The following is a 26,746-nucleotide window of genomic DNA, read 5'->3' on the forward strand; positions in this document are numbered from 1 at the left end:
ACGTTGACAAAGTTTGCAGTGGAAAGACAGCACTGGTCAGGGGGATGGTCAACACCAAGGAAACGGAAGGCTGGTAAGTGGACAGCCCAAGCAGTCCAGCGCCTGAGTCCACAACCCTCTATAACCATAGTCCAGACCCAAAGAACATTCAGCCCTCTGCCCACAGGGCAAGCCACAATTTACTCTCTGCAAACAGAACCCTTAGAGAAAACGAGAAAGGTTTATTTTGAAGTCATGTTTTGTACTTTGTTCAACCTGTAGATGTTTTAAGAGCTGAAACATTAAGGACAGGATATTTATGCCTAATTAACTTAAATATTCAAGTATCATAAGGAACAAACTCAACCGAAGCGCTGCTGAGGATGTAGAAATGCTAATCCCTGCAGCTTGCAAGCTAACATCACGCCAAGTGTGGTGGTGCTTTTCTGTGAGCCCAGCTCTGGCAGATCAAGAGTTCAGGACCAGCCTAGGATATATGGTAAGACCTCATGTTTTTTTAAAAAAATGCTGGGCCAGGGAGACAGCTCAGCAAGCAGAAACACCTACTGTGAAGCCTGAGGACCTGATTTTGGTCTGCTGAACTCACTTGGTGGAAGGAAAGAATTAACTCCAGAAAGTTGCCCTCTGACCTCTACATGAGGGTGTAGCATACTCCCCTCCCCCAGGGGGTAACTCTGAGGCCTGGCTCTGAGAATGACAGCACTGACCCTGCATTGCCTCTGTGTGGTCAAGGCTCCAGTTACTCACATCACTGTCTGGTGCTTATCTATACATCCTGACCCTCAGTTCTTTCAGAGTTTCCCCATAAGAACCACGTCAATGATTCCCAGACAGGGTGGATAGCCACTGACTCAAAGATCTTATGCTGGAACTTTCCAGTCTTGAGACTCATGAGAGATAAAGGTAAGGCGCATGACAAAGAGAAGGCCTGAGCGAGGTAAGCTAGCCTAAGTAACGTTAGATCACCCCCACCCCAGCATTTATCAAGGCAGAGGTGGCTCCTTGGGGTTTCTCCCCAATGTGCTCAATCTAAACTCCTCATCTGACATCTGAAATTGCTATCTCATGGACTCTACCTCTGGAGTCTACCATTTTCACATGAGCAACTGACTGTCAGGTCTAAAGAAAACTCTAATCCCACAAACTCTAAAAGGTGGTCCAGAAATGAGCTCAACCTAGACTATGGGAGGATTTCTGGTGGTTAGAAAAAAGCCAGCACACTTTTTAATCCCAGCACTTGGGAGGCAGAGATAGGTAGATTTCTGTGAGTTTGAGATGAGCCCGGTCTACAGAGTTCCAGGACAGGCTCCAAAGCTACACAGAGAAATCCTGTCTCAAAAAAAAAAAAAAGCCAGCATTCCTCAGCAACTTGTAAACCCAGTTCCCATCTACCATAAGGAGTCATTTCCCTTACCTCTGGCAGAAGGGACATACAGATCCATTGACATAAACCTGTAGCTGCATAGCAAAGCACATACTGGCCTCCAGGCTCCCTCAGCATCACAAGTACATACGATACATTCCATTCCGAAGTCCACACTAGCATCCCAGATCTTCTCACCCGCCCAGGTTTTCCTCCTCCCAGATGCCCATTTGTCTGCTCTAAGGGCAAGCCCCCTCCCCCCCAGCTGCTATTCTCCTATTCTCACTCCCCTCTCTCTGCTTTCTGTCTCTGGCTGTTCTCCCTTCTCTCACAGATAGATAGCCCTGGCCGTGTCCAGTCTGCTGCCATGTTCAGTCGATTGCTTTCTCTCTCTGCTCTGATTTCTTTCAGATGCCTCTTGGTATTGTCTATTATTTACAATAGAAACCTTCCCCTTCCCCACACCAGGGAGAGATCGTGTCGGCAGGTTTTTTTTTTTTAACTGTACCTCCTTGCATATGTTTACTACACAGGCAATGATTTGGCTCAGACCACTCTATGAGAAATCTCTGTTTTAAAGATGGAGAAATGGCCCAAAAGAATCAATGATTTGACTTACATTACTTGACGTGCAAATTGTGGAGCAGGTCTGGACACCAGGTCTTTGTGAGCCCTACCCACATATCACTGGGTCTGAGTCGATCCTATGCCAGGTGGCAACTTGCAAGGGTCTGAACCAAGGCTGTAGGATGTACAGTAGCAATGAAAAGGTCCTAGACAGGAGTTGATGGAACACAGACTTGAACTCAACAGAAAGTTACTAATGCCCGTAACCTTTTCAGTACTTTCCATTGGTGGGGCTGAGGGATCATGGGACACTCCTGGCGGAGTGTTAGCAGACAGTATCTGCGGAAACTGCAAACCAGCTTCTGGGAGCTGACAGAACTCAATGCCTACTGAGTGGAACAACAGACATAAGAGGAGAAGGAAGAGACTCTGACACACCAGCAACACACACACACACACACACTACCTTTTGTAGGCCATGGAAGAAACAGGAAGAAAACTTAAAAAATAATAAAGTAAAAACAATGTTTCTGTTACAGATAAATTTAGGAACTTGGAAGCATATGCACTCAGGAGGTAGAAGCAGAGTTTAAGGCCAGCCTGGGCTACAGTATGAGACTCTGACTCACAAAAATAAACAAAATTAAATGAAACCCAAAAAGCTTTGGGGTTTAGGAGTGTAGTTCAGGGGTAGAGAGCTTGCCTAGTTCATGTAAGGCCTGGTTTGACTCCCTGTCCTGCGCGGAGTGTAGAGGGTTGAAGAGGGCCTGCTGGGGCTGGCAGTGCAGCTAGCACTGGGGATGGGTGCAGCTCAGCGGCAGAGAGTGTGTCTCTAGCACTTTAGCGGAGTGAGTTAAGAGAGTCTTCTACACGCTCTTCACACTCACTCGTCCCCATTTGTCTCAGATTCTGTCTGCCAGGTGTTCTGAAGGGCACAGCCTACACACTCCACTCCACTGTATTTGCCGGAAGTTGGGTATCACTCTGAACTATCAGCATTTAGAGGGAACTGTTATTCTCTCTAGATGAAAAAGACATATTTTATATGCACCTCAGAAAGGTTGAAGTCCAACTCTGAGTTCTAAATCTACTCTCTAGCTAGGAGTGGTGGCTCACACCTCTAATGCCAGCACTCAGGAGAACCTGGGACAGGAGCCTGGACTACAGAGGGGAGACATCTGATCTCCCCACTGAGCTACTCCTCAGTTACACAGAGGCCTGTCTCCTGACATCCTTACACCCCACAGCACCTGCGACAAGCCCATGCACAGCAGCAGAGCAATGGCTGTAGGGTTACTCACTCTTGCAGAGACCTGTCAGAGTCATCAGCATTTGCCGGGCCCAGATCTGAGTCGTAGGACATGGGCTCCTCAGAATGGTCGGGGCTCTTGGAGCCGTTCTCTTGGAGCAGGCAGCTGTCGGAGTTTAGGCTGCAGGACAGCTGGGATGAACTGGCCGTGTCCAGGCTGAGGGAAGAGGCAGTGAGCTTCCTGTTCCTGCGGATCTTGTGGCCAGAGTGTTGGACTTCGATGTCCTCAGAGCCCGAGGAATGGGAAATGGAATCCAGAGACTCCTTCCGCTGTAATTCTGCCCCAGAGGTAGTGAGAGATTCGAGTTCAGAGAGGGGACAGAGCCCAGAAAGAGACAGTGGGGTGAGTGTCCACTCATTTAAGATGGCCGACTTGTAGGAGAGTTCAAAGGACAAGGACGTCAGTCCCTGCAGGAAGCTCAGGAGGAACTCGCCCTCTTCGGCATCCCGCAGCAGGGCTGTGGGCTGATAGTACTCGCACAACTGTGCGGGCTCCTGCAGGAGCAATTTCAGATAGCACTCCATCAGACCATCATTGAGGGCCAGCCGCAGCCAGGCCCGACAGCGGCCTACATCTGTGTTGATGAAGACCAGGTGTTCCAACTCTGAGATGATGTGTCTGGAGAGGGACAGAGCAGATCGATTCTCAGAGACACGGTTTTAAGTCACTGCTTAGCAAGAACCAGTGGTGAGTACTGCAAACATAAACACACTTAAACAGAACAAATTCTGGGGTAACAACTCAGGGAATTCAGAAAAGCTGAGCTGTTGAGTTACAGCTACCAGATGTCCTCTACTAAGCCAGGACATATTTGCTAAGCTCCCAACCCCTAAAGCCTGGGGAATAAATCCAGGGCCTTGCGTGTGCTAAGCGTGCATTCTACTTCTGAGCTATGCTCTCAGCCCCAGGCTACTGCTGCCACAAGAAATACATGGAGTTCAGTCCCTTTGTTGGTGGAGTGGGAGGCTGGGCCCTCGCTTCTGCTTAGAAAAGGGCACTGTCTGGGTTAGGCCCTGAAGACTTTCCAGAAAGAAAGATGGACAAACTTTCATCACAATGGACTATTAGAGAAGACATAACGGGCAGAAAAGCAGCAGACCTATCAGGGGACTGGGAAAGTTCCCATGACAACAGGTGGAGGATGCTGGCAGGTCACAAAGCCAGGCAATAGAGGGGGCCTTGACTGTCACCTGATCAGGCTATATGGGGAAAAAGATCCCTTACTTGGCTGTTAAGCTAAAGCACCTGGGAGAACTTAGCCGGACACACATTCAAGGCTTTGACCTAGTGAACTGCTTGGGAGCTAAGTGGTTCTGCACAGGGAAGTGAGCTGACCACAGCAGTACACATTAGAGTGGACTCTAGGGGCACGAAGCTCAGTTCCCAAAGCTGCAGTCTGAGATAAACCCTCGTGCTACCGCAGTGTCCTGTGCAGGAGTGCACCCACCATCCTCTGGACTCAGTGGCTAAGCTCCAACTAACTGCAGCTCAGTACATGTAGACTGGCTCACTGAACCAATGAGACACTGACGAGATACAGAGAGACAGCTGTAAAAGCGTTGTCCGGGGCTGGACAGATGGCACTCGCTGCACTTCCAGAGGACCCGAGTTCAGTTCCCAGTATATACTGCCTGGCTCACAAGCACTTATAACTCCAGCTCCAGGAATCCGATCACCTCTCCTGGATTTCCTGGGCACCCACATGCATGTGGCATATATACACAGACACACACTTATACACATAGATTTAAAAAAGAAAAAAAAAAACCATTGTTACTCAGAAGAGAGCTAAAAACCCAAGGCAGGGCAGTGGCAGCAGGTAGGAAAATGCAAACCAGAGAATGACATGGCATCTTCAGGCTGAGGTGGCATTTCATATGCCGTGGAGGCAGTGCCAGCTACCTACCAACTTAGAGCCTAAGCAGTCAAGAGCAAGGTCAAAGACAGGGCCTTGGAGTGAATACTCAGTCACTATCTGGCTTCTTGGCTAAATGCCAGACACAACTTATTATGAGTATAAAGTTTAGAACCAGGTTTGATTCCTAGCACCCATATAGTGGCTCGGTTATCTCCAGCTTCAGTTCCAGAGGATCTTGCACCCTTCTTTGGCTGTGTGCCCTGCACCAGGCACATACACGGAGTAGACATTTGTAGGGAAATACTCATATACATAAAATTTTAAAAACTAAGTTTAGCAGAAAGAAACTCAAACATTCAAAGGCAAGGTCAGCAAACTCTCCCCGTTAAAAGGACCAGAGAATATTTTAGTCTTTTCAGGCCACACAACTCGGTAGCAAGCACATGACTCAGCCCAGTGTAGTCAGAGGTCGACAGTACTGGTGAGAAGCAGCCACAGGCTCTAGATGAGAGAAGAGCGTCTCAGATCTGGAGATAAGCCTTCCTATAAGGCCGTCCATCTCTAGCCCTACCTCACTGTGCCTACACTGCAACGCTGTGGTTTCTGACTTTGCCTCCCTCAAGAGAGTTGCGTGCCCTGCACTCTGAAGCTCACTGACGCCAACCCTCTCCAGGGTTTCTCACTTGTGGGTGACGGCCTTCAGGAGGGGCCAGAAAACAGGCTGAGGCAGAGGCTTCTGCTGAGTGTGCTTCTTTCTCTTCCCCCCGGCCTCGGCACGGATGTGCTTGGCATGCAGACCGTGGATAAACACGGCCTCCAGTGCACTGCACATGGTGTTGGCATCTCCGTCTTCACTGGTGACCACTGTGTCCAGAGACACATACTGCTTCTGCAGGGCTTTCACGGATCCCACCAGCTTCTTCTTGATGACCTAAGAGGTGTCGAAGACAATGGCAGACTTTAGGGGTAAATCCTACACAAAGTCCCTGGAATGTAGCCCATGGCCTGTTTTTCCATGCGTGTGACCACAAACACACCTATGTACAGAACCCGAGACTGCTGCAAAACTAGCTACTGCGGCAAGTCAAGATCCAGAAAACAGAGAAATGATTTTGTACATTTTTTTAAAATTAGAATTATTAATTTTATTTTATGTATGAGTGTTTGGCTTATATGTATAATATATGTGTACCACATGTGTGCTTGGTGTCTGAGGTTAGAAGAGGGTATCAAATCCCCTGAAACTGGAGTTACAGATGGTTGTAAACTATCCATCATGTAGATACTAGGAATCAAACCCAGGACCTCTGCAAAAACAAGAGCTTTTAATCACTGAAGCATCTCTTTTGTCCAAATCTTTTTTTCTTTTCTTTTTAATGGACCTTTAGCCTTGTATTGAAATACCAGATCCATGTAGTCATAGCTATGTTAGCTCGGGGGCATTCTGCAGAGACAAGCTAAGGAGGCAGAGAATATTTTTTTAGAGCAGAAACCAAGAAAGGACTAGGGGTGGGGCTCAGTGCTAAAGAGTATGCTTAGCAGACACAAGCCCAGGGTTAGATCCCCAACACAGTGGGGGGAAAGATCATAGGAGCCTAATTATATCAGCTAAGAGCCCAGGCCTACAGGCAAAGGCTTACGACAGTACTAGCTCTGTTTGCAGACACCTCGCTTAACCTCTCTGAGCCTCAGTTCCCTAAGTTAAATGGAAATGATATTACGTGACCTATAACACTGGGACACTGCTTCTTCTTTCATTTATTTATTTATTTATATTTTTTTTTCAGAAAGGGTTTCCATAGACCTGGCTCTCCTGGAACTCATTCTGTAGACCAGGCTAACTCCAAATTCAGAGTTATTATTATTATTACTATTATTATGGTTTTTTCGATAAAGGATTTCTGTAGATCTGGCTGTCTTGGAACTCACTTTGTAAACCAGGCTAGACTCACATTCAGAGACTATCTGAACTATCAAGCCCAGTGGAGCCATCGCTTGAGGGCAGACATTGGGTTTTCATTTCTCCTTGTGTCCCCAACAATTGCCACTGTGCCTGGTACATGTATAGAAGGCATGCATTACAAAATGCACATCAAGGATTGTGGAAATTTAGCATAAAATGTATATAATCATAATTATGAGTCTATTAAAGTCATATTAGTGTTTGACAAAGAACTAGACACAATTGCAGAAAAACTGGTTTGTAGCAAGTATTACGTTATAGATAAATAGTTCACTTTTATTTTGACTTGGTCTAAAGAGTAAGTGTTCTTTGGAAAGCTGAATAAAAAAAATTAATTAACAAGTTATAATTCACATTAAATTCTCCCATTTAAACTACAAACTTCTGGTTTTTTGTTTTGTTTTGTTTTGAGTTGTTGTGGAAATACACCAGCCCATATACTTTAGGAACGCATTAACTTTAAAAAGTCAAAAAATGTATCTTGATGTCAAATGGAAATCAGAAAGGCTTTGGGGAAGTAGTTTTGCTTGTGTTCTCACAGGAAACAAAAGGCTGTGGATTCATTGCAGGTTGATATGGATCTGGTTTGATCGAGGGAGACTGCTTGGAACTTGACAGGTGATATCTATCAACAAAGGTAAGGCTGGTCTTCCCAGGACTTGGTCACCATCTCAAATTTTCTCAGGGACCCTAAAAATGCCTTCATCCACAGTTAGCAGGAAGCAGTCTAGAGAAAACAACATCCACATTCCCACCAGTTGGGTTGTTGGAGGCTTTTGCTTATTTGGTGGGTCATGGATGTCTGTTATATCTAGGGGAATATAGGAATATAGAATAAAAACACAACAATTAATCTCATATTTTGCATTGCCGTGAACTCTATCAGTATTGCATACTGATACAAATTCAAAGTAAATTTTATTACATTGTATATATGTTTCTATTCTTGTTTAAAGGATTTTTGTATAGTAATACAAACTTAAGGTTATTTTTTGTTACAACATGTATATATGTTTCTACTCTTGTTTAAGGTATTGTACCTATGCAATTCATTTACAAATGTAAGGTAAAATTCTAGTTTTTGAAAGCTATTATTATAAACTATTTAGGGTAATCATAATCAAGAAACATAGGTTAGTAGTCATTTATAACAGTTAAACTTGTAGATATGTTAGGCATGTTTTCTAGGTCATACAGAGATACATTTTAGATAGATGAATGGTTTTCAAACATTTCAATGACCTAAAGATATGGGATTTAAAAATTTTTGTTAACCTAAGGTTTCTCCTGGCAGTGCCAATTTACTTGAGGGATGATGGGCATTGAAAAAACTCCTTATGGAGTTTGCTTTCATTGTGACAAGGTTAGTCACTGGGCAAAGAAACTGCTTCTGTCTTTGACTGCTGAAAATGTACGTGTAGACTGGACATGCAGGACACAGGAAAAAGACTAGTGAATTTGGTTAAACAAAGCAGGACGGTCCTTCAAAATTCTTGCTCTGCTGAAAAGCAAAGCAAATACTCTAGGCCTGTAGGCTGAAGATGGATGCCCCAATGCTGCAGAGGAACTCTGGGTGACGGTCCAGGCAGCCATATGTCTCTGCCATTTCTAAAGTCTTGGAAGTCACTTGCAATAAACTTCCTGTTTACTTAGGTAATATTAATTCCCTCTGGGGTCTCAGGTGGAGTTGAAGACTAGTTATAGCTGCAGTTTTCTTTAATCATGAAAGAAAATAGGTCAGGTATGAAATTTTGATTTCACTAAGATAGGTAATGTATTTTCTCTGAATTTGCTAAATGCGAATGGACTGAATATTGTAAATTAATTCTTACTTGATAATTATTTTGTTGTATACCATTTTACTATGTTTAAGTTATAACCTTTCTTCTTTTGTTTTTGTTTTTTTGAGATAAGATGTCTCTGTAGCTTTGGAGTCTGTCCTAGAAATAGCTCTAGACGCCAGTCTGGCCTCAAACTCACAGAGCTCTGCTTGCCTCTGCCTCCCAAGCACTGGGATTAAAGGCGTGCGTCACCACTGCCCAGTTAAAATCTTTCATTTTTTATTTATATAAGGGAGAAATGTTGTAGAATATTGTTTTAAGGTATGCTATTTTTGTTTATGCTGTGGAACATTTGTTTAACGATATAAAGATATGTTGCCTTTGTTTATGATGAATTTGTTTAACTCTGTGAGGCTGTGATTCTTTGCCTGTCTAAAACACCTGATGGTTTAGTGAAGCGCTGAACAGCCAATAGCGAGGCAGGACAAAAGATAGGCAGGGCTGGCAGGCAGAGAATATAAATAGAAGAAGAAATCTGGGAAAGAGGAGAAAGAACAAGAAAAGGAGAGAGGTGTAACTGGAGATTTCTCTCTTGTTCTTTAGTTCCTGGATATCCACTCTGAGGCTTAATATTGACTACAAGCTGTCTGGCCAATGGCTCAGGCTTAATACTAATTAGGTTTTACATCTCAACTTAACCCATTTCTATTAAACTATGCATTGCTACGTGGCCTTGGAGTTATTTCACGTTTGCTTCTCCAGCAGCTGCGGGCATCTATCTCTCTGACTCCGCCTTTTTTCTCCCAGTACCTCTGCTTGGATTACTCGCCTGGCTCTATTCTGCCTGGCTATTGGCCAAATCAGCTTCTTCATTAACCGATGGTAATAAAACATATTCACAGCATATATATAGAGGAACATTCCAAATCAGAGAGGACACTAGGACCCAGCCACCCAGTCAGCCACACAGTAAGAGTGAAAGTAAGATACACAGAAGTAAAAAAAGGAAAAAGCCCAGAGGCAAAAGGTAGACAGGATAATAAGAAAAGCAGGCTAGAGATAAGCCAAGTTAAGGCTGGGCATTTATAAGGAAGTATAAATCTCCGTGTGATTTATTTGGGAGCTGGGTGGCGGGCCCACCAAAAGAGCAAAGATCCCCAAAGAGTAAAAATCTCCCCAGCATTATTTTTTATTATCACTTTAAATCATAGATGTAGTCCTAAACAAACAAAACCCAAATGGTTTTATTGTATTTATTCTAGAGTTCATTGAATTTCTTTGATCTGAAGATTTAACATCAATAGAATGTAGAAAGTTTTGGAAAAGGAAATAAAGTTCAGTGGTTTTTAGTATTCTCAGAGAATTGTGCAACCTTTACCATTAGCTAATTTTAGAGCATTTCAACACCACTGAAGCAAAGTATGTATCGGTGGCTGGGGGTGGGGTGGAGCAGCTGTAGGATAATCTATTTTCTGCCTCTAGAGATTTATCTATTCTGGTCATTTCAAAGAAATGGAAACATACAACATATGACTTGAGTCTGGCTTCTTTGACTTGGCATGTTTTTTTCAAGGCTTATCTATTCTATAGCACATCTGGGTATTTAATTTCTTTTTATCATCAAGTATATCCAACTGCATGGATATACCATGCTTTACTTGGCCATTTATAAGAAGAGGAATACGTGGCTTGTTCCCACTTTTTGCCTACAGAGCTACGGAGTGTTTGTATCCACATTCCAGGTCTAGAAATGGTAAGTCATAGAGCTCGCCCGACGGCACAGGCTTGCAATCCTGACACTTACAGGCTGAGGCCTTTCCTGTGAGTTCGGAGGGCAGCCTAAACTACATAGTAAAACCTGCCTGAAGATCCCAAACTGTCACATCACATAAAACCTATGCTCCCTATGCCAGGTGGGGATGTGGCTCGGGTAGAGCACTGCCTACATCTGTGGGATCCTGTATTTCATCCCCAACACTAGAAAGAAAAGGAACAAAAAACAACCCAAAAGCTCCATTTAAATTTTCTATGAAACACTGAGCTGTCTACCAAAGTAACCACGATTTTAAATTCCCAGAGACTAGAGGAGAGCCAACTTTTCATGCTTTGTTAGCACTTGCTGTTGTCTTTCTGATGACTGCTACCCTCATGGTGTGAAGTAGCACCTTCCCATAGCTTTGCCTTACATTTCCCTGGGTCTAATGGTAATAAGCATTATTTTGTGTATTTACTGGTCATTTGCATATCTTCTTTGGAGAAATCCTTTGTCTTCTGTATAACTTGTTTTTATGTGTGGTGTGTGCGCGTATATGTGTCAGTGTGGGTAGTTGAGTGCACACATGTATGTGGAGGCAAGAAGTCAATGTTGAGCGTCTTAGTCCTTCTACGCATTATTTTTATAGACAAGGTCTCTTACTGAACCTAAGCTCACCAATTCATAGGTTACCTGGCCAATGAACTCTGGGGATCTGTCAGCCCTTACCCTCCCGGCAACTGGGATTATAGACATAGGCTGCCAGGACTGGCTTTTATGTGGGTTCTAGAATTCCAAACTTAGGGCTTTGTGTCAGCACACGCAACTGAACAGCCATTTCCCAGTCCCAAGATTATCTTTTAACTGCTGAGCTGAAGTAGTTCTCTCCATATTCTAGATACTAGACCTTTATCAGAGATAACAGCTTTTCTTTTTCATTTCTCCCTCAACACTTTATGAATAGTGTCCTTTAAAGCAAAGATTTTAATCCTGGAGTTGAATTGTAAACACTATTTCAAATATATTATTAGATTATATAAAAAACACAAACTATTCCTAACTGAGTGCCAACCAGGTGCTGTATCATGGAAAGCAGGGATAACCAGACATACACCTCCAGGGTCTGTGCAGCCCCTGCTAGGAAGCCAGGGCTCTGTTTCAGCTCCACAGGGCTCAGGTAGGACAGGGGTAACTGCGAAGGCCTAGCTGGAAGCCAACAGGGAGACGGGTAGAGCCGACCCTCTAGTGGCCAGGAGAGGAGAGGCAGGTCCCTGTGGACTGTAGCTCCTTGTTGACTGGCTCGGTTATTTCAAAATAAGAAAAGTAGATGGAAGCTGGAGATGGTGATACATGCCAGAAATTCCAGCACCTTGGAGGTTGAGGCAGGAGAATCAGAAGTTTATCCTTTGCTATGAAGTGAGTTCAAGGCCATTCTAGGCTACTACATGAGACCCTAAAGAAATTATTATTATTATTATGGTTTTACCCTAAAGAAATTATTATTATTATTATATTTATTATTATGGTTTTTCGAGACAGGGTTTCTCCATAGCTTTGGAATCTTTTAAAGGGAAAAGTTGATGAAATGGTGGCCCTGGACAGCCCTTCCCACCTTGACCCTATCTTGCCCACATACCTGGATGGTAGCCCGAGGGTCCAGCCCACTCTCCACTGAGAGCATTTCCACTCAGGCAGCAGCTAGCTCACATGACACCTGCAGGGACAGAAGAAGGCTAGATGAACATGCTCCCAACTTACCCCCACAACCACAGCCCCTCCCAACAGGCACCAGGCAGTCAGACCTGGTCACTAAACTGAGACTGGATTTTAAGGAAGGAGACAGGCCAGAGGCTCAGCCCTTGGGAGGGGTGAAACCCTTGCACCACAAATGGCAGGCAAGAGCTCCTCACACCAAAATCTGTATAGAAAGTCAGGGTCTGTGAGATAGGAATTTGCAAAGCTTCTCCAACAGTGGGTTGAAGCCCCGATCAAGTGGCACACTGAATGTAGGGGTTGCAAGAACTTACCAACAGGAAAGGTTTCTAAACGCACAACAACTAAAAGTTAATTCAAAATCAGTGTCTCACGAATCTGAAGTATTTCTGGCAGAGGTCATGTGAGTTGTATCACACGACTTCATCCGCTGTTCTGAACATGCAACACGTGTTCTGCACTATACAGGAATTCGCCATACATCATCAGACATCATCATGCGCACTGCCTGGACAACCTCAGGTTTGAGCCAATCTCCTTTTCCCCTTTAGACAGGGTCTCTCTATGTAGCTCTAGCTGTCTTGGACCGCTATGGCCTCAAATTTACAGAGATACTGACTCAGCCTCCTGGGCCCTGGGATTAAAGGTGTGCACCACCGCATCCAGCTCTCAGCCCAGATTTGAGACAACGTGCAGTGTTTATTGTACAAAACTTTCTGCTTTTATAGAAACATAATGGCTTAATTATAAAAACAAAGGCTTTGAATATTTCTTCAGCACATAAGTATCAATTTATTACAGCCTAAATTTGATGGATAAATAAGCACAGCCATCTTATCAGTATGCAATTTGTTTTAATCTTCAATAAACCGTACAAATCGCATATATACCAAGACATTTTTAAATTGATTTATTTATGCTTTATTATTATTACATGTTTGATTTGTCTACCTTATACTCCTACCTATTGGGTCATGTAAACATTCTCAGGCAGAAGGGGTTGTGAACGCGGAAACTTTAGAAGGCCTGCCAGGGCATGAAGGAGGGAGGGGCTTTCACTGAAGAGGCTACAAACTGGTGGGGATCACATGCTAGGCCTCACAGTTCACATTCACGGCTGGTCTTGTTCTCCACTCCTGACCCAGTCCAGGGTTTTAAGCACACCTGAAGCAGTTCTGGGAGAGAGCAGTCTCTCCACACTTCTGCTTCTGCACTGGGCTGCAAATCTTTAGTCTGGGTGTCACAGATAAATATGTAAATGACCAGCGTGGGTTCTGACATCACAATTTACTAACTAGGCAGGACCAAGGAAGCATAGCATTTTCTCTCAGGTGCAAGGTCTGAACATGGTGTTTGGGTAGAAATGGTTTCTGTCATTCTGGTGACTGCAGCTACAAACCGTAAGCAGAGACTGCCACTACCCACAGTGTGCGTATGGATCCACGGCTGAAGATTCCAAGGGCCAGGTGCCTTCTTCCCCTGGCCCAAGCCTGAGCACTCAGGCTGGGTAGGCACATTCATAGGCAAACAAGTGTCTAGGGAACTCTACAGAGCAAATGTTTATGCTGTCTCACTTAATTATAACACAAAGCCTTTAACACCAGCAAGGGATGCTACACCAAGAGCCTTGTTTACAGGTTTCCTGTGATCCCCCAACGGATGCCATTTCGTGATTTCTACCTGATAGAGGAAGGAGGACAGGGAAGTTGAAGCAGGTCTAGGCCACATTTAAAACAGCGGGGGCTTGGCTTCACCACTCAGAGTAATGCCAACCCCAGCTCCGAGGAAACCCGGGCTCCTAGGTAAATGCTCTCTTCAGCTAGACCTCGAGTGGGACTGGGGGTACTCCAGCTGCAGCACCAAGGAACATTCTGGGCAGTCTGGCAGGAAGGACTTCAAGACAGAGAGGAGTGTAGACCTGGAGTAGAGAAACAGGGTGGTCCTCAAGGATGGGACCACGCCCATCTCCGCCTTCCCTAGAAGGCAGTAACAACTGTACAGGATGGTGGACCTCTGTGTGGAGAGCATGGCCCTTATGGAGAGGCTGCCAGGAGAGCTCTTGGCTGACTACAAAGGCTCTGACTAAAAACTGTGGCTTCATTCTTTCACATTCTGTTTCTCCTCCCCAGGGATTCCCAAGCCTTCAGGAGACCAGCTTCAAACTCTGGTTTCCCGGATAGCAGAAAAGGTATTTGCTGTGGTCAAGCAGTCACCCCTCACAACATGCCTGTCCTGGAGGTTGAGTTCCTTCCACATTACCCTGTGCAGCCCAGAAGACAAGATCCAGCTGCTGAGGTGCCAAGGCCCCGTACTTCCAGGGCCCAAGCCTCTCTGTCTCAGTCTGGCTGTTCCAGACCTAGCCCTCAAACTCCAGCTGCTCTTCTGTGGGCCAGGGTGAATTGGACCCTAGGGTTTAGACCTCAGCAATGTAAATAACAGTATGTCAATTAGAGCTCCGGGAATTGATTAGCTGAAAGTAATAGTGTACTCACGTTATTAATAAGGGCTATGGCCCAGTAATAGCTTTTAAAAACAAACAAAGTCACCCCAGGCCATGTGATCTCAGTATTTGGAAATAGAGGTAGAAGAAATAGGAGTTCAGTATCATCATGACAACCTGCCTCAGAAAACCAAAACCATGCTAAAACAAAACACAAATCCCAATATGGTGGGCTTATTCTTGTAATCTCAGCACTTAAGGGAGGAGGCAGAGGCAAGATGATTGCTGAGTTCAGGGCCCTTCTCAGTCATATCGGGAGTTCCAGGCCAGCCTGGCTACAGACATCATCTCAAAAAACCTAACTAGGGGCTGGAGCGATGGCTCAGCAATTACCGGCACTTACTGCTCCAGCAGAAGCCTGGGATTTGGTTCCCAGCATGCACACGGTGGCTTACAGCAGCCTGCAACTCCAGTTTTGGGGGACTCGATGCCCTCTTCTGTCACCGTATATGGCACACATACCTACACTCTGGCACACGCACATACACATAAAATAAAGTGATTAAAACAAAACAAAATGCAAACTAAACCAAACCAAAATAAACTGAAGTTAAGAAAGCCAGAGTACACAGGTCCCAAGCGGAGAGAAGTAACTGACTATTGCCTGAAACTGCCTGAAAAGCCACAAAATGATTGACACTAGCTCAGGAGCCCAAAGCAACCATTTCACAATTCAGGAAATAGGTTATAAAAACATTCAGGTTTAGATGATCACTCAGCATACCTTAACCACCCCTCTTTTTTTGAGTCATTTAGTTCTGGATGTCCTGCAGACCACAATGGCTTTGAATGCAGAGCTTCCCCTGCCTCTGGTCTCCCCAGGGCTGGAACTAAAGACAGGCACCACCATGCTCAGCACCTTTGCCCTTCTATGAAAGAAGCTAAAACACCAGTTACTTTGTCTAAACCACAGTGCTTCACGGAGACAAGAATGCACTCACTCACGGAAGCTGTTCTGACTGCTGGGTTAGAGATCCACTGCCCGCCTGGTGGCTCGAACCTCAAACCTCCCAGCACGTGGGACTGCTGTTGCGTCCTCTCCTCGCCTATTCTTCACTGACACCAAGGACAAGACTGGCTTTCAGGAGGATGCCCATGCAGAAGGAGTAAAGAGAAAACTTGGGCAACAGTACTGAGGGTCTCCACCATTATTGGGGAGAAGTTAGCAGGGGAAAGGCGGCTCCAAATTATACCAGCTCTGCCTCTACCCCAGGCATGGTTTTCCAGTATGAACAAACTTCTCTGATTTCATTCTCCAACTTTGTTTAATGCTTAGAACAGTCCTGTGGAAAATGGTTGTCTCCACTTTAGTGGATCACAGAGGCTCAGCAGAAACAGGTACAGAACAGAAATCCCAGGTCTCCTTAGTCCTTTCTACAGCTCAAGCTGTCTCGGCCAAAAGAACTCAGAAGCTCCATTCTATCAAATGAGAACTAAAGGCAGTAAGACACCATCTTTTTGTTTTGTTTTGTTTTGTTTGTTTGTTTGTTTTTTGTTTTTTTGAGACTGGGTTTTTCTGTGTAGCTTTGGTGTCTGTCCTGGAACTAGCTCTTGTAGACCAGGCTGGTCTTGAACTTACAGAGATTCCCGCCTGCCTCTGCCTCCCGAGTGCTGGGATTAAAGGCGTGCGCCACCGCCGCCTGGCAGTAAGACACAATCTTACCAGACAAATTTACAGCCCCAACCAGCCGAGCCCAGGTCTTCTCCATGACACCCAAGTTTCAGAACTCCCGTCTTAAATGTCCAACACGGGAAGGGTTTGCCCCAGTCCTAGCTAGTACAGTTATCTTCATCTACACTCTGAGGAAGAAAGGAGAGAAATGGCTCAGATGAGATTTAGAGAGTGGCTAACACGGCCCCACTGCTCGCAGTATCCATTCATCTCTATACCCATCAGTGACCAGCAAGGTGTCTCTGGGAGACACCTCAGTCACTCCACAGCCCTGTCCTACTGCCTGAATCATACACCTGCTACTCTGACCAGCCCTGCGCCGGTGCCATCCAGCTGCGAGACTAGCGGGTGAGTCATAGTATCTCAGCTGGAAAAGCACGACAAAGTTATCTTCTGATTCAGAAGGCAGCTGACCTCTCAGGCATGTGAGCGCTGAGTGGGTACACAGCATGCCCTTCCTTCGGAAGAAAGCTGATCTCCAGACAAGTGTCCCGAAGGGCTAGGACGGGGTAAAGAGAACAAGCTTTGAAGCGACAACTTCAAATTAAATGCTGCTGGAGGGTGAGAGGTCAGAGCCAACGCGAGGTAGGCGAGGGCACCTGTCCTGCTGGACACGTTTCCTTCCAACTTGCCACCCATCTCGCCCATCTCTTGTTCCATGCAGTATAGGACTCCTCCTTCTGCCCTCTTTGGTTTTTGTTTTGTTTTGTTTTTCAAGACAGGACCTCACTGTGTAGTTCAGGCTGGTCTCAACTTAAAGCCATCTTCTTCCTGCTCTCTCCTCCCTCAATGTAGAGATTACAAGGCCTGGCCAACCATCCTGGCTTTCATATGTTTCAGGGCTCTGTACTCCAGCAAGTGCTCTATCACTGAGCTATACCCCCAGTACTTAATTCTTTATTTTTGAGACAAGGTCTTGCTGTGTAGCATAAGCTGACCTTGCACTCAAATGCAGTGTAGGATGGTCTTAAACTCATTGGGAAAGCTTTTGAACTCTCTACTCTGTCTCCTGGGTTCTAGAGTTACCAGTGGGAGTCACTGTATCTAGCTATGCTATAGGGTCCTAACGATGCGTATACTATGAATGAATGAAAACAAGAACTTTGAGAGACTCATTCATCACTGTGCTTCCTTCCTCTTTAAAAAAAAATATTTTATTGGTGTTTTAGCCTGTATGTATATCTGTGTGAGGGTACTGGATCCTGGAGTCACAGACAGTTGTAAGCTGCCATATGGGTGCTGGAAATTGAACCCGGGCCCTCTAGAAGAGCAGTCAGTGCTCTTAACCACTGGGTCATCTCTCCAGCCCCATCACCGCAGTGTTTGTAGTACCTAGGACTATGCACACACTGGTACTCAAAAGAATCAAAAAGGAAAAGAACAAACAACAACAAATCCAACTCTTGAATGACTTAATCAACAAAAGTGAGGCATAAAGAACAGGTACATCTCTTTGACAGGCTGTGGGAATTGAGACATGCCACTTAGATGTAGTAGGGCTACTGGGGAATTTCTGCCAGTAGGCTATGTGGTCAACAGGCCAAAAGTCATTCTGAAAGTTGCACCAATAGGAGAGGATATTAAAGACAGAATTGCATTCAATCTTCAAAGAAAGAGACCACTCACGGTGGCGATGACAGTCTCTTAGGGCCCTTACAACTGCTAATAAGGCTGGAAGGGTGTGTACAAAATCCTGGATTCAATCCCCAGTACTGAGGATGGGGGTTGGGGCAGGGGAGGATGTGCGATCATAGATAGCTGATCCTCCTGAAGCAAGCCCAGCCGAACCTGAAGAAAATATATACCAAAAAGTCGCCAGGGGGCCTATAAATGCTGAGCACAGGCAGGACCTTAAAGGCATCCATCTATCTCAACTCCTGACAGGTAACTCACCCTCACGTGTTCCTACAAGCTGTGGTGGCTAAAGAGTAAATGATCCAGGACCTACAAAAACAGAAGCGATTTTACAGCCCCTGTGATCCACCTTAGTCCTTCAGCCTATCCAGGACCCACTCGCCTGTACTCTTCACGGCTTACAACACGCTTCTAAAGGCCACCATGTCCCTGGGTTCAATAATGGGAAAGGAACTATGCAGAAGGGAACACTGGGAGACTTAGTCCTCACAGGTGCTAGGACACATGGGCAGGGCTCTGTGATCACACCCCACTCCACGGTGCTTCCTGAGGCTCTCCACTGAACACCAGCCAAAAAGCAGGGCTGGTTTCCACTGCCCCAGGATGAACGAGCTGGGTGAGTGGCCGTCTCTCATCTTCCAGGTATTTGAAGGGCACCCACCATTACAATAGCAGGCACAAATGATTTAATATGAATGTCAGAAGAGCCATCTGTGGAGACCCATTGAGGAGAGCAGACACCAGGAAAAACCTCACACTCAAGAATGGAGGGAATGCTGGGCAGTGGTGGTGCACGCCTTTAATCCTAGCACTCGGGAGGCAGAGGCAGGCAGATCTCTGTGAGTTCAAGGTCAGCCTGTTCTAGGACAGGCTCCAAAGCTACAAAGAAACCCTGTGGAGGGAGTAAGCTCTATACTCATTTACCAACTGAGTGCCTACAGACACCAATTCGGCTGTTTACTTCGCTGCTCTCTGGGCAAGGAACAGACGTGGAGATGAAGAACAGCAGGCACAACAGGTAGGGAGTTGTGCCCCAAGTTCCCCAAGTGAGAGAGCGCTGGATCAGGAAAGGAATCGACAAAGGTTGGTTAAATTTAGTTAATAGTAACTAACTCCTGGAAGCCAGACATGGTGGCTCATGCCTACCATCCCAGCACTTGGGAGGTGGAGGCAGGAAGGGCCAGAAGTCCAAGGCTAGCTCTGGCTAGTTAGAAGGACCTTGTCTCAAAACAAAGACCAAAACATAACATCAAACACCCATACCTCTCCCCTACTGTGCAAAACCAAAGGAAAAAAACAAAACTACATCCAGGAGTAGTGGCCCACACCTCTAATCCTAACACTTGGAAGGCAGAGGCAGGTGGATTTCTGTGAGTTTGAGGCCAGGACAGCTAAGGCTAAATAGAGTGACACTATCTCAAAAAAAAAAAAAAAACAATCAAAAAAGTCAAACTAACAGGAATGAGCGGGGGGAGGGGGATATTATGATCCAAGTACATTACATGCATGTATGAAATTCTCAAAGAATTAATAAGCATATATTAAATCTAAAATAACAAAAGGACTGGAGAAAGGTGGCAGGAACCGAGGCATCAGAGTTGGGACAGTTAAAAAAGATTTAGGCAGAACGGTGTCCTCGGGATAAGGCCAGAGAGAAATTACCTCTATGGTCCGCTAGGAAGTTAGGGTGAGAGCCTGTAAGGACAAGAAGCACACGAGACTTGCAATAAAGCTGAGATGACAGTTCAACAGGAGACCACTATAGTGGTGGGGCAACTGGAGGGACAGACGTAGGGTGGGATGACGGAGTAGACCTTGAGAGGTTGCGACAAGAAACCTGAGCCAGAATGGAGGGGCGAGGGAAGGTACAGACGAGCTGAGCGAGGAGAGTGATGTTGAACTTTGAGGTGACGAAGGGATGTGGCTGGGACTGGATTGCAACTGGGCTAAAGAGGGGTCACTAGGGAGGCGACACTTACGCAAGACCGGTGGTAAGGGGTCCCACCCGGCTCGGGGCTGAGGTCGGCTGCGGTGGAGACCAAGGGGAGGGACAGGGTGGCCGCTGGCTGCGGTGGGAGCAGGCCCGGGCAGCGAAGGGCCGAGGTTCCCACCCCAAGGATCAAGGCACCTAGAGGTCGCGAGCGGCCGCGAGGTTGCAGACCCACCGCCGGTTCGCGTCACGGCCCGCCGCCCCTTGCTTCCCTTCACGCCCAGACCCAGACTCACCATAGGGAACAGGAGCAGCAGGCGGAGCTCCCTGGACCGCGACCCTTCAGCTTGCAGCAGACGCTGCGGCTCCAGCGACACTGACAACAGGAAGCGGCGCGCAGCGTCTGACGCCATCACGTTGGTTCGCTTCTCCGGCCCCGCCTCCGACCCGCGAAGCCAATCATGAGGCCTAGAGAAGCCCAGGGGGCGGGGCCGAAAGCTTTTACCTGTCTTTGCCCGGCGAGGGTGTCAGTGCAGGCGGGCGGTCCTGCGGCTCCGGACCCCGGGTTTTGGGCAGCGCAGAGAGGCTGAGCCACTCGGAGCGTCCGGGCCGCCTGTCTCCAGCAGATCCGCATCAGGCCTGACCCTCAACCCCATCTGTGCGATTTGGGGGCTGTCGTTTCGTCTCCTTAAGCCGAAAATGCACACTTGTGGCACCACTAACCCCAGTGCCTCCGCAAGGGAATTAGTACTGGAGTGGGCAGATCCTGGACCCAACTGGGTCCTTACAATCTGGTTTTCCGGAGCCAGGAAACAGTTGGTTTGGCTTGTCTTATACCACGTGATCTCCCTGAGCGCTCCCTTCGATGTGTTAGTTTAATTTGCTTGCGGTCAGCCCCTTGAGGCATGAAGCCCGGAGGACCAGCTTTTCGTCTTCTCACAGTTTAATTGCTTTTTTTCCATTACAGAAAGTGACACCTGTCTTTCCTAATGGACTCCCGAAGACAACTGTCAGCAGGAGCGTGGCTGATAGGGCAGGGCAGGCGGTGTAGGAACTATACCCTTGCAGACTTTGCCCCAAAGGGAATGCAGGACCTAAGTGCGGGCCACAGAGGTGGGGACTGTTAAAGAGAATCCTTAAGAACATGCCATAGTGAATATGCTTCAGTCTCTGTGAGTTCATATGAGCTTTGCTCATGTTGATTAAGAAGGCCTTGGTGTCCTCCATCTTCTCTTATACCCTTTCTGTTTCTCCCGTGGGGTTCCCTGAGCTCCAAGGGGAGGGATTTGATGGAGGCTTCCCATTTGGGGGCTGAATGTTTCAAGGCCTCTCACTCTCTGGCTGTGGGTCTCCATATTTGCTCTCATCTGGTGCAGGAGGAAGTTTCTTTGATGATGGCTGACCAAGGCACCGATCTGATTATAGCAAGTATCATTAGGATTTATTTTATCACTACATCTTTTTAAAGACTAGTATTTGGTTTTACCCTAGGTCTCTATTTAGTCTCTGGTTCTTGGTCACCCCAAGCACATCGGGTATGGGTTCCATCTGAAGTTAAAGTCAAATTAGTTACTGGTTGGTTACACCCACAAGCTTTGGCCGCCGTTGCCCTAGCATACCTTGCAAGCAGTGCATCATTGTAGATGATAGGGTTTATTGCAGGCTTGGTGTTTGGTTTCACATCTGGTAGTGTGCAAAGTACCTTCCTGTACGAAAGGCGCTAGAACACAGGGGCGAAGGCTCAATATAGGCACCAGATCCTCGTCTCCAGGTTCAGTGAGTTGCGTAGGTGTTGTTCAGCAATGGGACCTTGCTGTCGGTTTGGGGACAGCAACACAGAGTCTTGGCAACACCCTGGGTTGTTTGAGGATGTCCATGGGTCCCTTTGGCCAACAACTCAGTGAGATATAATCCACTCCCTGTACTGACGTTTCATTTGGTGACAAGAGATAGCCAGGTGGGACTCTGTGTCCAATGTTATTTGGAGATTCTGTTTAAGTTGCCTTCATATATGGAAGTTTATCCTGTACTAGGTTTTCATACTACCCCTCAAATGCGTCTTATTTTAGTTGCCTCTCCCAATGTCTTCTCCTTCTCCCCTTCCCAGCTGATTCTTCTGTTCCATTCTTCCATCTGCCCATAACCCTTTCCTAACAAGATCTGTCTGCTCCCTCTAGTCCCTTACTCTATACCTACCCTCTGTGGTTATGTGAATTTGTAGATTGAATATCACCGACTTAACAGCTAATATCCACATGTAACTGAATACATATCATATTTGTCTTTCTGGGTCTGGGATACCTCACTCAGGATGATTTTTTTTTTAGCTCCATCCATTTGCCTATAAATTTCATGTTGTCATTTTTTAAAAAATGGCTGAGTAGTACTCCACTTTGTAAATGTACCACATTTTCTTTATCCGTTCTTCTCCTGAGGAATATCTAGATGGTTTCCAGTTTCTGGCTGTTTTGAATAGAGAAGCAAGGAACGTGGTTGAACAAGTGTCTTTGTGGTAGGCTAAAGCGTTATTTGGGCTGGGGATATGCCCTAGACTGGTATAACTGTGTTTTGAGGTAGATTCCCACCTTCCTGAGGAATTGTGAACATGGGTCTGTACCAGAACCTCTATGTTTATATTTATGGCCTCCAGTTTATGCTTTTATTGGATTTCTGAGTGTGCAAACAAGTGGGTCTCTGGTTCTTGTGCCTTCTCTTGGATTCTTTTCCTTTGGTTCATTTGTCCTTTGATGTGGTAGTTTCTGTTTTACCTTGTTATATTTTATTTTGTTGTGTTTAAAACATGAATGAAGGACTGGAGAGATGGTTCTTCAGTTAAGAGCACTGACTGCTCTTCCAGAGGACCCATATGGCAGCTCACAACTGTAACTCCCGTTCCAGGAATCTGACAACCTCATACAGACATGCATCTAGGCAAAACACCAATGCATATAAATTAAAAATAATTTTAAAAAATGAATGAAAACCTAGCCACTGGGGTTAAGGTTAACAACCGAACTGTCATTTATACCGGCTGGGAGAGGGAAAATGGGTTTTCTCCAATGGAGAACATCAAGCACTCCAGGGCAGGCCTCATGTTCAGGAGTAGTTGACCAACATATAATGGACTCCATAGTTTTTTTTTGTTTGCTTTTATTTGGTTACAGTTTTACTTTTATTTTTGAGTGTTGTTTTGTTTTCTTGGTATTATTGTAATATTGTTTTTTTTTTTTTTCGAGACAGGGTTTCTCTGTAGTTTTGGAAGGTTTTTGTTGTTTTTTTGAGAAAGAACTTTAAAGTTGGGAGGAGATGATCTGGAACAACTTAGGGGAGGGAAGAATATGATCAAAGTATATTTAGATTTAAAATTACTTTAATTAAAAGCATAATAAAAGAGTACACAGAGTAGCTGGATTATAAACTTCTTTTATAATCTACCCCAATTTCTCTCTCTCTCTCTCTCTCTCTCTCTCTCTCTCTCTCTCTCTCTCTCTCTCTCTCTGTGTGTGTGTGTGTGTGTGCGTGTATGTGTGTAGGTCTGTAGATGATTTTTATATTCTCTCTCTTCCCACCTTTATGTGGGGATGGAATTTAGGCAGGCTTGTCCACCAAATGCTATTCCCAATCCCAAGCTCTATTGGCCTGAGCTTTGGTTCAACTCACCCTGGGTTTCAGCATCTAAAGGCCAAGGGCACAATGTCTGCTCATCTCATTTGGGGATTACCAGGTCAATAATTCTCTCAGCAGGAGTGAACCCCCTCCACAACTGTAGACTGACTGGATCTGAATGTTTGAGGGCACAGGTGATGACTCAGATGGAAAACTACAAATTAAAGACACATAAACTATTACTTTGACCTGGGTAGTGGCAGGGCACGCCTTTGATCCCAGCACTCAGGAGGCAGAGGCTGGAGGATCTCTGCGAGTCCTGAGACCAGCCTGGTCTACAGAGTGAGTTCCAGGACAGCCTCGGAAATACAAAGAATCCCTATCTAAACAAACTAAAACAAACAAAAGCCAAACAAACAACCTGTGATGCTTGGTCTTATCTGATACAGGCTCTACAGGTCTAGCCTTACTTCCCAACCCTTACATTACTTAGAAGTAGGTTTTTCTAGTTTCTCATTTAAAAAATCTACTACCAATGTCCTGGAGGTCAGGGCCATCAGTTTTTATAATGAGATCTAAAATCATACACACACACACACACACACACACACACACACACACACACTGCATATTATATAATATATATTATAATAATTATAATCAAGACACCCCATGACACGCACACCATCTCTTCCCTTTATCGGCCTAACCCTGAAATAGCTCGACATTGAATAACCCTTTGTAGGGACTAGGGAGCAACTGTCGTGGGTCAGTGTCCCAGGGTACCCTTTATACCCATGTGGCCTGAGCCTGGTAGCAGTAGATTGAGGATTTGGTGTCAGACACCTCTGGGCACAGACCTCGGCTCTAAAGGGCACAGTCTCTTTACAGTTTATTGGGGAAATATTGTCCGGAATGTAATAACCTTTAACAAACTGGTCTGTGTTTCATGAGTCACATGAGTCACACGGGGAAGCTGAAGGACAGAATGAAACGCATTCGGGAATATTCCCGAGTCATTCTCTAGGCAGAACTTGGCGCTAAGCACTGGGGGAAGGAAAGGGGCTAAAGAGGAAAGAGATATGGTTCTTGCCCTGTCAGGGATTCTGACCCCATAGAGAACTCAGTTCACCAGGCACTTCCTGTCATGATGGTGAGCACTAGAGGAATGAGCCCAGTTATACAGTTTCCAAACCAGGGCTCTTCGCACGCTAAGGGAGTTCCAGCACTTCCCAGCATCCAGTCTCATTGTGGCTGGATTGTCCTTTCCTGTTTCTGGGCATTGGGCTTCCTCCACTGACTTGCATTGGCCAGTGGCAAGATAAACAAAGTGAGCATGTGTTTGCAGAGGCTTCTTGACGCTGTGTTGGTCTCTGTTTTCACAGGAGAGCCTCTCTTTGGTACCTGCTGCTTCTCCAGTCTGTTACAGAGTCAACAGGGTGGAACTGGGCTGCAGGGAGTTGGAAACCAGCCAGCATTATGGCGTCACTAACATAGCCAGCTGAAAACCAGAAAGGATTCTCGTTCTAATCCCTACAGTCCAGAATGGTTTGTTCCACCAAGTTACTGTGGCAATGGCTAATTCATTCCTTTTGTTAGGTTATAAGTTCACACTGAAAGAAAGAACCAACATATAGTTGGCTAAGAGAGAAGCTTATTGTGTTCTCATGGAATAATGTGGTTAAGAAGTCCAGGGCAGGGCACCTAGATGGTTCTGTGGATAAAGGTGCTTGCTGTTGCTGCTGCTGCTGCTGCTGCAAGCCTGAGTTTGATAAACGGAACCCACATAAAGGTTGAAGGATAGAATCAACACCACAGAGCTGTGCTCTTACCTCTGTATGTGCACTGTCTCCCTCTGCCATATTCTTACCCCACATACACAATAATAAGAAGTCCAGGATGTAGCTCAGTTGTAATTGTCCAGCTCGTGAACCCTGGGTTCCATCCCAGCACTGAGGCATGATGGCACGGTCCTGCAATCCCAGCACTCAGGTGTTTTAAACAGTAGGGCCATAATGTCAAATTCTTTCTTCTATACATAGTAGTAGGACAGCAGCCTGAGCTGTCTCAAAGAATGATTAGTTTAGAGAGGAAGTCCACTATTTACAGGGCTGAGGCAGGAGGATCAAGGTGAGTTCAAGGCCAGCCTGGGCTACAGTGTTGAGACCCTACGTCAACCCCTTATCCCCACAACAACAACAACAAAAAGACCAGAGTACATTTGGTAGCCCATGGGTAAGTCTCTTGGCTTTGTCTTTTCACAGTAAAATTTAACATATATTCATATATATTATTTAATATATACAAGGAACGCTGCATAAATGTGTATGCCATCCTTGTACAGGGTGGTTGTGTTATTAATCTCTGTATCTTTCTAATTTTACTATACATATTGCCAAAGTGAGCGCTTAAAGTGAAATTTGGTTGTGTGTGTGTATGTGTGTGTGTGTGTGTTGTGTGTGTGTGTGAAGGGAACGTGCCACTGTGTGCATGTGGAGGGAAATGGACAGTTTGTAGGAGCTGGGTTTTTTTCCCTACCATGTAGATTCCTGGGACTGAACTCAGGACTGAACTCCCTGGCTGAGCCTTGATGCACTGAGCTCTCTGGCTGGCTCCCGGTCTGCCTTACTGCTGCATCTTCCTGGGGAATCTGCTTTCCTCTGAAGCTTTCATAGCATCTGCAGACCAAAATCCCAGTTTCCTTCAGCTGCAGATCCCAAACTCTCCACAACATGGCACCAGACCCTCCTTCACTGCCACCATTTTACAGAAATCCTCCACTTTATCCTCTTTCCACCTCTGCTGTAGCCTTCAGGTCCCACCCCGACTCCAAGGGTTGGGGACTAGGCTGTGTTCCCCTCTCTCCTATCGTCCAGGTCTCAAAATGACAGAGCTTCACCCCAAGACATTAGGAGTCAGAGCTTGCGGGGCCTGGTAAGAGGCCCTAAGCTACAAGGTGGGTGTCCATCTGGGCAATGTTGCCTGTGTGGGGCAGCTGGAAGGTTGGACCCCAGCCTCCCTGTCAGACTTAACGACACCATCATTCCTTGTACTGACTGTTCTGTCCCACCCCTCACTTACACCTCTCCCAGATG

General features: G+C 45.9%; 1 protein-coding gene and 1 non-coding gene across 3 annotated transcripts in view; both read right to left on the reverse strand.

The window, feature by feature from the left end:
- Positions 1-20,453, reverse strand: part of Plekhm1 (pleckstrin homology and RUN domain containing M1) — a 54,477-nt gene extending 34,024 nt beyond the window's left edge. For both annotated transcript variants that reach the window (XM_075990620.1, XM_075990619.1), the window contains exons 1-4: positions 20,342-20,453; positions 12,232-12,309; positions 5,782-6,029; positions 3,232-3,858 (exon numbers count right to left, since the gene is read on the reverse strand). In XM_075990620.1, the coding sequence (XP_075846735.1) occupies positions 3,232-3,858; positions 5,782-6,029; positions 12,232-12,276 (920 nt within the window). In that variant the 5' untranslated portion in view covers positions 12,277-12,309; positions 20,342-20,453. The remainder of the gene's footprint in view (positions 1-3,231; positions 3,859-5,781; positions 6,030-12,231; positions 12,310-20,341) is intronic.
- Positions 20,454-25,950: 5,497 nt separating this feature from the next.
- On the reverse strand, positions 25,951-26,055 carry LOC142832024 (U6 spliceosomal RNA). The gene has a single exon (XR_012907119.1). It is a non-coding gene; the product is annotated as a U6 spliceosomal RNA (small nuclear RNA).
- Positions 26,056-26,746: the final 691 nt, after the last annotated feature.

The sequence above is a fragment of the Microtus pennsylvanicus genome, chromosome 11 (genome assembly GCF_037038515.1).
Source record: "Microtus pennsylvanicus isolate mMicPen1 chromosome 11, mMicPen1.hap1, whole genome shotgun sequence".
Taxonomy (NCBI): domain Eukaryota; kingdom Metazoa; phylum Chordata; class Mammalia; order Rodentia; family Cricetidae; genus Microtus; species Microtus pennsylvanicus.